This window comes from Microcebus murinus, chromosome 2 (assembly GCF_040939455.1).
Source record: "Microcebus murinus isolate Inina chromosome 2, M.murinus_Inina_mat1.0, whole genome shotgun sequence".
NCBI lineage: Eukaryota > Metazoa > Chordata > Mammalia > Primates > Cheirogaleidae > Microcebus > Microcebus murinus.
In genome coordinates, this window is record NC_134105.1 from 103,634,720 (window position 1) to 103,645,838 (window position 11,119).

The 11,119-nt window shown below is 56.5% G+C and overlaps 2 protein-coding genes across 2 annotated transcripts in view; both read right to left on the minus strand.

Annotated features, from left to right (window-relative positions):
* Nucleotides 1-11,119, minus strand: part of KRTCAP2 (keratinocyte associated protein 2) — a 139,985-nt gene that overhangs the window by 19,454 nt on the left and 109,412 nt on the right. The window lies entirely within an intron of this gene.
* Nucleotides 802-10,981, minus strand: THBS3 (thrombospondin 3). Its single transcript, XM_012767845.2, has 23 exons — nt 10,848-10,981; nt 9,575-9,781; nt 8,768-9,024; nt 8,565-8,667; nt 7,702-7,728; nt 7,407-7,489; nt 7,272-7,323; nt 7,004-7,152; nt 6,540-6,680; nt 6,238-6,315; nt 5,715-5,867; nt 5,392-5,502; nt 5,195-5,302; nt 4,730-4,889; nt 4,291-4,409; nt 4,108-4,160; nt 3,624-3,817; nt 3,257-3,435; nt 3,098-3,146; nt 2,696-2,892; nt 2,258-2,430; nt 1,201-1,340; nt 802-1,113 (listed from the first exon to the last, which is right to left on the minus strand). The coding sequence occupies exons 1-23, from the start codon at nt 10,924-10,926 to the stop codon at nt 1,055-1,057; spliced, it is 2,871 nt and encodes a 956-aa protein (XP_012623299.1). The 5' UTR covers nt 10,927-10,981; the 3' UTR covers nt 802-1,054.

An 11,119-nucleotide genomic window follows, 5' to 3' on the forward strand; every position in this document is an offset into this window, starting at 1 on the left:
GTCAGCGCGCCGGGCGCGCGGGCCGGAGAGGCGGAGAAGCCCCCCCACCTGCAGGCCAGAGAAAGCACGAGTATCTAGGTGGGCGGCCCCAAACTTCAACTCCCGGCGTTGCCCAGCAACAGCCATTCAGTCCGGTTGCTGGGACACGCGTCACCATGGCGACCGCTGCGCGCCGCTCAGTCTGAGTATTTAAAGAGCAAGCGCGCGCAACGCCTGGGCGTCGAAAAGCGGCCTTCCGGGACTCGGTGATCTCCCCTTGTCCCTTCACCCCTCCCCCTTACCATTCCTTTCACCTTCCGGGCGCTGAGGCTCTCTGGCCTCCAAGGTGAACCCAACTCCCCAGCGCGCCCCCAGTTCCTGGGCCAGGTCGGCTTCAGGCGGTGGGGAGTGGGATCCCGGGCCCCGGGCGGGCGGGAGGGACGGGACGCGGTGCAGTGTTGTTCTTTCCCCCGCCAATATTGCACTCGTCCCGGCCTCCGGCCCCCCCGGCCCCCCGGCCTCCCCCTCAAGGGGCAGTCCCCGCTCTCCTGGCTCTCCATTCCGGCTGATCTAAGATAGACTGGAGGGTCGCCGCTACCACCGTGGGTAAGTAGGGCTGGGAGGACTTTGACCATCCTCTGACCAACACTCTATCCTTCACTTAACCCCATCCGGCACCTTCCCCACCCACACCCCTAATCAACCCAACTTCCCCTAGATCTCTAACTGCCACCCTACCAGTCTTTCTCCCTTAACTCCTCAGGTTCCTTCCTGTTCCCCACCCTATCCCGGAAAATCCCTAAAATAAGCAATTGCACTGGCTTAGAAAACAACTGGAACTTTATGGCAATGTGCTGTTGTTATCTTTCCTGGGGTTAGTGCCTGAGTAATACCCCTTGAAAACTTCCCATCCCCTGAAGTAGGGTGACCACCCCTCTGGGGCTGAACTCCTGATGAATGTCAGAGAAGGGTCTGTGTTTGGCTAAGGGGCTGTAGCTTAGACCCCAGGGTCTCCAGGATCGACCCCAAGGCCAAAGGGTCTAAAATCAGGATTCTGAATCCGGTGGTCACCTCCTCACACCCTTCCCTGGAGCAGCTGCCTCCGGAATGGCTCAAAGTCCTCAGGCACTGTGTCTGAAGAAGGGGAAATAAGTAACGTCAGAGGATGTGGCTCTCCTGCAGGGCATGAGGGGTCAGGTTGATCTCAGTCTGCAGCCTCACCATTGCATCGATACTGGAGATTGGACCAAATGATGTTTTCTTGGGAGAAGCAGAATACACCGAGACGCCCCCCTCGCATGGATGTGTCAATGATCACCCCAGAATCCGCCACTAGCTGGGGTCCCTCATAGAGTTTCACCCTGTCCAGGATAGGAGTGTCTGTTGGTGCTAGGGTGCCAGTGGGCACTGTGCCACCATGCTGGGGGGGGCTGCTCTTCTCCAGCCCCCCTTGAGCTCACCAGGCCTGAGAGAGAAGGGAGGGAGGGAAAGGGAGGAAGGAAAAGGGAGGGAAGGGGGGTGCTTTTCTCAGGCCTGGGGCCCCTAGCTCTTTGTCCGGCCCCTTTTGCATCTCAAAGCACCAGCCACATTCCAAGCGAGGATTGGGTTGCCATGACGATGAGCACAATGGGCTGGGGGGTGAAGTCACCCGCTTCCCAGGCTCTAGTCCACCCCCTTTTATCCCCCGTCCTGGCACCCCACAGCCCCAGGCACCTTAAAGGGGAACCAACCCAGGTTGCTGGACTCTGGGCTCTTGGCTATGAAAAGTCCAGCCTCTAAGCAGACCCACTTCTCCTCCCTTCCTGGTCATCCCCACTAACTAGGGGCACTTGTGGGAGGGAAATGCAAAGTTGTGGACAAAGTGGTGAAGAGAGAGGCCTGTGAAGTCTGGGCCTTGATTTGCTCTTCCATAAATGATGATTCCAGGTCAGACACTCTGATGAGGCAGGCTCTGGGCTGTACCGATTAAGGGGCCAATGTGATGTACTCCTCCACAGACTGGCCTGCGGCTGGGAGGCTCCCGGGAACTGTAAAGGGCATCTAGGCCAATGCCCTTGTTTTACAGAGGGGAAATGGGGCAGGAAGGAGGAGTGACTTGACCAACATTGCCTGTAGGTTCTTCTGTCTGTGGTGAAAAGGGAGGTGGAGAGAAGGGGCCACAGTCCCCACCCATGGCACCAGGGAATTAAGTACAGAGGAGGTCACTGGTGAGTCCCAGCTAAAGGGAAAGGAAAGACCCAGCCTGAGTCCCTCAGGTGGGCTCAGCCCCACACCTCACCGAATGTAGCCAACTTGAGGCCGGTGCAGCAGCTGCCAGCGATAGGAGGTCTTGTCACGCCAGCCCACATTTCTTGGGTCAGTCCACAGCAGTCGTACCTGATCAGGAGTGTGGCCAGTATGCCACAGGGCATTTCGGAGGTGCTCACCTGGGCCAGACACTGATGTCACTGCCTGGGGAGCATTGGCAAAAACAATGGGTCAACCATAGGACCAGAGTGAGGTTGGTAAGAGAGACAACAGGTTGGTAAGTGCAGGTGGGAAAGGGAGTCATAGGGGTCAGGAGAATGGTCTGGTGCCCTGGAGAGCCAACCTCCAAGCCAAATGTCTGGGTGAGAGGGTTCCAAGTCAGGCAGTGGGGTGGGAGGGAGCCCTGGGGCTTGGGGGACAGAGCTTTGGGAAAGACCCCTGGGTTGGGGAATCTGGGTAGCTGGGAGACCTTAAGTTGTAGCCCGGGCTGGGCAACAGCCCGGAAAGGTGTGGCCTGCCAGTAGGTCTGCTCCGTCTGCTTCCACATGACCACGTAGAAGCGGCCACTGTCCTGATAACTGAAGAGAAAGCCTGCGTAGTCATCATCAGTCACTGTGTTCACGTGGAAGGTGCCTTCAAAGTCCACACCATTAAAGGCCGTGTATCCTGGGGTGAGGGGTGGGTAAAGGTCAGGGGCAGCAAAGCCACTGGTGGCCCATTGTGGGACCTGCTACATGTGTGGCCAGCTTGGCCTGCTGCCTTCTTTCTCACCCCTTTGCCCATCTTCCCTGTCCAGTTCCTCCCCCACCCTCTGTAGGATTCCTCTGTTTGAAAATTATTGAAATTGCTGAGCTGGGTGTCCCTTACATACCAACTGCCAGGCCAGGGTCACTGTTCATGGTCTGAACGATTTCCATGCCCTAGAGTTGTAGGGTAAACAAAAAAGCCATGATCCGGGTGCTTCACCCCACTTAGGCCCCACCTGTTAATCTGGTTTAATAGCACCTGCCCAGCCCACTGCCCTGAGTACCTGGTTGAGCACAACCCAGTTTGGGTCAATCTGAGCATCACCCTCAGGATCCAGGACGACGGTCTGATAGGCCCGAAAATCCGTGAGGGTTACCTCGGCACTTTCGGGACACACATCCAGGGGGTCGACCACAGCATCATTGTCAAAGTCATCCTCACACACATCACCAACGCCATTGCCTGGGCAGAGTGAGGCTAGGTGCTCAGGAAGGGCCTAGTCACTGCCCATAGCCAACACTACCAGCTCTTGGGCCTTGCATTCCTGGCCTCTTTCCCCACCTTGCCCTTCCTCACTCCCCAGCAGGACCTGCTGCCTCCCCCTGAGCAAAGCCCACAGCAGTCCAACCCTGTCTGGGCCCCAGAGTTACCATCTGAGTCCTTCTGATTGGGATTGGGTACCAGGCGACAGTTATCAGGACCAGGAGGCACATAATCTGGAATGCCATCATTGTCATCGTCCCCATCACACTCATCTCCAAGTCCATCATTGTCTGAGTCCAGCTGGGAGCTGTTTGGCAGCTGTGGGCAGTTGTCCTTGGTGTCCTGATGCCCATCCCCATCGCTGCTCAGAAGAACAGGCACCAAATAAAGGCTCCAAAGGTACTCCCCGTCCTTTCCCTCTTCTGCTTCGCAGTCTCTCTGGAGTCTACCCTCCAGCCAGCCAGACCTCTTGCGGTTGGTCAGCCAGATGAGGTGAGGATCCAGCAGTAGGAATGGAGGATAGACTAGGAGAATGACTTCCTGCTCAATAGTGTAGAGAATTAAGGCTAAATCATAAATGGACTTGAGAATATACTAGAGGAAAGTAAAATATCCCCTGTAAGACCTTGCACGTCTTGGCCAAGTGCCTACCTGTCTTCGTTGGTGTCACAGACATCCCCCACCAGGTCACTGTCTGCATCTGTCTGAGAGAGAGGGACCTGTTCTCACCATCTCTTCTAGACAGCTCTGAAGGGGGTGACCTGACCACTTCCCATCCAAAGGGTTGGAGCATCACGTACCAGTCCCCTCTCAGCCCTCACCAGTCCCCTATACCTGGGTAGGATTGCTCATTTCAGGACAGCTGTCACAAGCATCTCCCACCCCATCCTCATCTCTGTCTGTCTGCAGTGGGTTAGGGACTTTAGGGCAATTGTCCAATCCATTAGGGATGCCTAGAAGACATGTGGGTAGCACCAGGTTGTCATTAGAACATGTCACACTTTTTTTTAGGTTGGTGAAAGCCCTGAGCTTTGTCTCCTCACCCAGATGACAAACTGGTCAGGAAATCTGCCTGTTCCTTGTCTCACCCTCTAGCCCACGCCCTGCCTGACCCTACACCCTATGTCACATTCCCATCGATACCTATATTCTCGCCTCGCCCAGGCCAGCTTTCTCAAGCATACCTCCCAACTCTCATGGCCTCCCTGCTCCATCCCCACCTGCACCCAAATTCTTACAGGTCCCCTGCCCCCCCCCAGCCCCAGGCCTGCACCATCCCCATCCACGTCGTTGTCACAGGCATCTCCTTCCCCATTGCCATCTGTGTCCTTCTGGTCATTGTTAGGAACGTTGGGGCAGTTGTCACAGGCATCACCAAATGAATCTGTGTCTGAGTTCTGCTGGTCCTTGTTGGGGAACAGCCGGCAGTTGTCCTGGGCAAAAGGGTGGGAGAGGAAGGGTCAGGTCTGCCTCAAACTACTGCCAATCCTACACCACCTTGTCCCTGTATCCTTGCCTAAGATCACCAGCCCTGTGACAGTCCACCTGCTTGCCACAGTCCCACCCACCTTCCATGTAGTCCACCTTGTCCAGGGCACCAGGTTTATGCCTCTCTAACTTGGAGTAGGGGGCCCTTCATAGAGAGCTGCCAGGGTCCAGGGAGAGGCAGGATTGTGGGATGACATAAGGGACACAGAGAACAGGAGAGCAGAGGAGCTGCAGGAGGCAGGACAGTCACCTCAACATTCTTGATCCCATCCCCATCAGCATCATCATCACACTGGTCCCCAACACCATCATTATCAGCATCTTCTTGCCCAGAGTTGGGTGTTAAAAGGCAATTGTCCTAAAGTTCAGGGGAAGAGGAGGGATGAGTTCTGGTCTGACCAAGCCTGGGGCTCCCCACCATACTCACTCGCCCTTCTGCCCCTGCACCTGCTTGCAGTGTTTGTTGTTGTCCATGCAGGGCAGTGCCTGGTCTGGGTAGCCATCGATGTCTGTGTCAGGCCCACACACGTTCCCGTTCCCGGCCCAGCCCACGTTACACTGGGGCAACATAAAGGGTAGGAGTTAGCAGTTTGGGCTGCCTGCCTCACCCCTGTGTCTTCCCTGCTGCAGGCTCTGTTCTCCCCACCAACCAGTTCCTCAGCCCAGGCCCACTTCCCTTTCCCATGAAAGCCCCCAGCCCAGGCCCTAAACATAGTCCTGCCCCTTTCCCCAGATTCTCCCTTTTCCTTCCACACCCAGGCCCAGCTCACCTGGCAGGACACTGCACCATTGCGTTCAAAGAGACAGTGAGCATGGACATGGCAGGGGCTGTGGGCCGGGCTGTGGCAGGTCCGGGCTGGGAGGCAACCCTGGCTCTGGTTGCCCAGGAAACCCAGGCGGCAGGGACCACACTTGAAAGAGCCCTAAGCGTGGGGAAGCAGTGTCTTAGCTGGTAAGCCCACCAAGAGCCCAGGGCCAGCACCACCCCACCTGCGGGGTGGAGGATGGGCACTCACAGCTATGCCAGGTATATCAGTATCTCCTTTAGGTTCTCATGACAACCTTTCAAGGTAGATAATAACCCTGTATTCAAATGAGGAAGCTGAGGCTCAGAAAGGTTAAATAACTTGCTAAGATCACAGCTAGTAAGAGGCAGAAACCAGAATTCCAAATCAGGTCCATGTGAACACCTACTCTGTGTAGTGCCCTAGGGAAGGAGGAAGGGCAGCAGGAAATTGAAGCTGGGGTTACACATTCCCACCACCCCAAACACACTCAGGGTATTCAGCTCACCACGGTGTTGGTACAGATGGAGTTTGGGTCACAGCCACCATTGTTACCATCGTTGCATTCATCGATGTCATTGCAGACCTGCAGGGGCAGACTTTGAGTGGGACCAGACCTATGGTGGGTCTCCTCAGATACAGGAGAGGGCACTGGTGTGGCCTTATCTGTGAACATTGATATTAAGCCCAGACCCGAAGCCGATGCAACATCAGCCTCATCCCATTTATCACGGGATCCCACGTCCAACCCCGGAGCCCCTGGCCTTCACACAGCCAAGATCCCCTTCCACACACGCCACCCAACCTGACCTGTTTGCTGGCCCGGGCATAGTCGATGCCCACACCAGACACTTGTGTGCCCTTGTACCCTCGAGGACAGGCCTCACAGTGGAAGCCGGGCATAGTGTTGATGCAGCTGGAGCCCGGGAAACAGGGGTCAGCATGAGCACACTGGGGACCAGATGAGAAAGCAGAGGTTATCCCTCAACCCCTGGGAAACTCAGGCCTCTGCCAGTGATCCCAGAATCATTCTCCCCACCCAGCCACACCCCAGCTTCCTGGCAAACCCCCCTGGCAAACGTCTCAAACTTGCCCTGCCACTGCCCCAGCTCCTTCCCTGTGTGGCTTCAGTCTTTGCCCCAGGCCTTCTCTCTCCTTCATCTTTTCTGGTCACTGGCCTCTCCTAATCTCCAGGTTCCACTCCTGACCAACATTCATCTCACCCTCCTGGGCCCCTCCTGACACCCTCACCCCAGCTTTCTGCCCTCCCCTACCTCATTGATGTCACTGCAGTGGGTGCCGTTGCCCTGCAGGCCTGGGGGGCAGGGCCCACAGCGGTAGCCTGGGTACTCGTACACTTCCATGCAGTCCACGCCTCGGAAGCAGGGGTTGGGGCTGCAGTGGGAACGCTGCTCATGGAAGCCTGGGGGTGGGCACGGTCAGAGCCACCCACAGGTCACCATTCAAACCACAGGAAGGGGAAGCCATGGGGTAGAGAGCCTGGTGCGGCCATCTGGAGCCCTCCCCTGCTCTCCCACTCACCGCACACCTGACACTCCATGATGGTGTTTCGGATCAGGGACATTTCCTTCACCTGTAGAAGGATGCGGAGGAGTCAGCTCTTGGCATGTGCCACCCGCCTCAGGGCCAGTACCGCCCTTCACTGCCCACCCAAACCTGGTCTCGGATATCATCCCGCAGCTCCACCAGGATCTGGTTGAAGAGGGTGAGTTGGGTGACCAGCGCCTTGGTCTGCTCTCCTGTCAGGGTCCAGGGCATGGAGAGGCTCAGAACTGGGGTGCCAGCCCTGGCCCCTCCTTGGGTAGCAAGCCAGCTCCTGCCACTGCTGCCTACCCCCCTACCTTTAAACCCATCCCATTCCTGACTGAAGAGGACTTAGTTTCGGGCAACTGCCAAAGCCTGGGGCCTCCTCCCCACCTTCGCCCCCTCTGCTTCATGGCAGCTGACTCACCTAGAATGGAGTGCAGTGCATTGGTCACTAGAGAGGAGAAGAAAACATAGTCAGGGGTGTGGAGTGGAGATATAAAGAGGGGCCTGGCTGGTGAGAAGGAGGGAAGATAGGGACAGTGGGCCAGAGCTTCAGAATCCTGATGGGGTATTGGCTGGTGGGAGGGCAGAGCCGGCAGGCAAGCAGCACCAGAACTTTCCATGGGGTGAGGGACCCTCTAAGGGAGTTGCCTCATAGGAAGTCAAAATCCAAATCCTCCTGGTTCCCAGGCATGGTAGTAGAAGAGATCCAAGTGAGAGGTGACCCCAAAGTGGGGCAAGGGCCCCAGTACAGTCCATACCCTGCCTCTCTCCAAGCTTCCACATCAAGAGCCCTTTCTTTGAAATATCTGGGAGAAGTGGGTGTTTTATTTAGGTAGGAGCCTCTGAACATCCCTGTCAGAGAGGCCAGGCACATGGGCAATGGCAATGCCCAGAGACACTACTGCTTAGTGAGAGCTGCCAACAGGAGCTAAAAAAGACCCGAGACCAGTATCTCAGTCAGCCAAGAACAAGCAATTAACTTCCTCCCCACTGTCCCCCAGAGTTCCTGAGTTACCTTCCTCTCTTGGATCGTTTTATTTTTCCAGACACCCTGGTAGGCAGGATGACCTGAATGGGGAGATTTTTCTAACCCACACCTCCTCGGATGGCTATATTGGAGATCACAGAGTTAGGAGGTGAAAGATTTGGGGTAACAGGGTCAGACACCCCAGGAACAGGCAAACCAAAGGAATGGGTGTTAAGGGGGTGGGAGGTCAAGAGGACAGTCACCAAAGACCATAGGACCTGTGGTCCAGTGTCAGCAAACAGAAGTCTCTGTATTACCTGCACTGTGAATAGACTCGTCCCCTTGGAATGGACACTCGCTCAGGGCTCCTACCCGGGCCATGGACCCACCCAGAATAATTTTCATAGATTCCACAAAGCCCTGGAAGGACAGCAGCAGAATAAGTGGGAGGATCTACCACCTCCTCCCCCAGCTGGTGCAAACTGTTTCCACAGAAACTCAGAGGGTCCTCCCTGCTCACCTGCATCCTCGAGTAAGCTTTCTGTCCAGTCCTAATCTCCAGCCCATCAACCTCTGCTGGAGGAATGGGGGCCAGTGCTGGAAGGCCTGTATGTTGGTCTCCCAATTTGCAGTCCACATAGAGCTGCAGGGCAGGGCTGGGTCGGGATGGGCCTCGGAGTCGCAGGAGAGCCGTGTGTGTGCGCCCATCAGCCAAGCCTGCTTGCTGTAGGTTCACGGCATGGACTTTGCCATCCTCCCGCTGGTACCGCACCAGTACTGCCCAGAAAGGGAGGTCAGTATGGGCACCGTCTCCCATCCCTTCCCCCAGTCGAGCCTTGGATCAACTCTTCTGGATACCACACCTCTAGGGCTCCCATCCCTAATCCAGCTGTATATCTCTCAACACCTTGTACATACTAGGTAGACAATAATTGTTTTTCAAATTGGTTTAGAAGCTAAGATGTTCTTGGTCTCCAGATTGCTCTATCCTTTCCTAGGGTGGCAGCTAGTTCTGAACTGCCCCAGGGATCTGAAGGACCTCTTCTATATCACTACTAGGGCAGAGACATGCCTTACCCTCCTTTCAGGCAACCCCGGTATAACCTCCCCTCACTATAAATACCAGGTCTCCCCCTGTTGTTTGGATACCTGGCCTCTTGAAGCACCTCCTAAGCATCCCATACAACATGCCCCCCATGCCTAGGCAGTCTGATAAGACCATGGTCTCCAGTGGAGGTCAAGGAGAATTGGGAGGCACTTTGGAGGGGGAGAAGGGAGAGTGCTCAAGGGGGTCACTGTTGCAGGAAAGGAGTTGCCCACCAGTCACCTTTATTGATCTTGCCCACAACAGAGGCCTCCAGCCATCGTGTGTTGTCTTGTCGAGAATAGAGGCCAAAGAGGACACCACCCTGCTTGGGGGGCAGGCGGAAGGTGGACAAGAGGTAGATGTCCCCAGCAGTGAGCAGGGCTGTCCGGATCTTCTCTGCCACAGCTACCATCTGCCTGGACTCGCCCACAGTCAGCAGGTCAATTACTGCCCAGGCAGGAGTTATCAAGAGATCAGAGAAAAGGATCAAATGTGAAGGCCTGCCCTCTCCCCTGAGCCCTTAGGGGTGGGGCAGGCTTCATCACCCCCAACCCCCACCACCAGACAGCATTAGTCACATTCTCAAAACTAAACCCTTTTTGCTATCAAAGGACAGAGGCATTGTACCTTCCTTTCCCTCATTTTTGCCTGCTACCACCTCTGGAAACCTGCAGGCCTGAGGCTCACTTGGAAATGCAGAAACAGCACCCCGCAAACCTGAGATGCCCCCACCAGGTGGCGCAAGGGAGATGCTGTGCTGATCTCAAGCAGGAGTGGCACCTGGTGCCCACAGCCCAGAAATGGGAGGCAGCTTCTTTCCCCTGCTGGATTTGTTTTATTCCACACCCTAGTGGCCCTCTCCTCCCATCCTGGGGTCTCAGCACACCCGCTCTGAATAAGAACAGCTGCCCACTGAAGCCTCTGACCCTCCCACCATCTGGGCTCTCTCCCACGGGAACGTAGGACCCAGCTCCTCTACCTCCTGTGTCCTGGCCAATCTGTGGTTTCCCCTCTAGCCAGTAAAGAATCTGTGCCTGTGTCATCTGCTCCAGCTACCTCTCCCACACCCATGGGCCCATCCCACCACCAGACCTCCAGGAGAGCCCAGACCTCTTGTTCCCCACTCCTGCCCTGTCCTTAGGCAGCAGGGCTAGGGAGGGGGATGAAGCTCAGGGACCCCCACAGTACACCCACCTCAGGCTGCTCTCCCAGACCCTGGGGTGTCTACAGATGCCCAGACCCCAACCCAGCCAGGCAGCCCTAGCATCCAGTTCCTGAGTCATCTGCCCTGGCTCATGCCTCACCCTGGCCAGTTCCCGCTCACCCACCACTCTCTGGTGCCCACTCCTCCCCGCCAGCCCATAATTTCACCAACTCTAGGCAGTGTAACTCTTTCCTCCCACTCAGTTTCAGGACTCTTCCCCTCTCCCTTTGCCCACATGTTCCCTGCTACCTGGGCTGAGGGAAAATGGGGAGGAGGCAGAGGGGTCTATGAGGATGGAGACAAGCTTACCCTGCAGGTCCTGACTGGCAGATGCGAAAGAGCAAAGAAGGAGAAGAGCCAGGGCCCCCCGAAGTTCCTGCGTCTCCATGCTGCTCAGCCGGCTCACTACCCCTGGCAGGCAGGCGGCTGGGAGGGGAAAAGGCTAGGCGGAGAGAGCAGGAGCGGGGGGCGGAGGGACCGCGGGGGGGGGGGGGGGGAGGAGTGGGGGGGCAGCAGGCGGGTGAGGGGGGGCTGAAACAAAGAGCTGCCAATCACCCTGGAGGCATCACCAACTCTGGGAA

Excerpts from the sequence above, each read along its gene's own strand:
- THBS3 (XM_012767845.2), bottom strand. The coding sequence starts at position 10,926 with ATGGAGACGCAGGAACTTCGGGGGGCCCTGGCTCTTCTCCTTCTTTGC. Across the intron at positions 7,729-8,564 it reads CGAGTCTATTCACAGTGCAG|TGACCAATGCACTGCACTCC; the intron begins GTAATACAGAGA and ends TCTCCTCTCTAG. Across the intron at positions 5,868-6,237 it reads CCATCTGTACCAACACCGTG|GGCTCTTTCAAGTGTGGTCC; the intron begins GTGAGCTGAATA and ends CCCCACGCTTAG.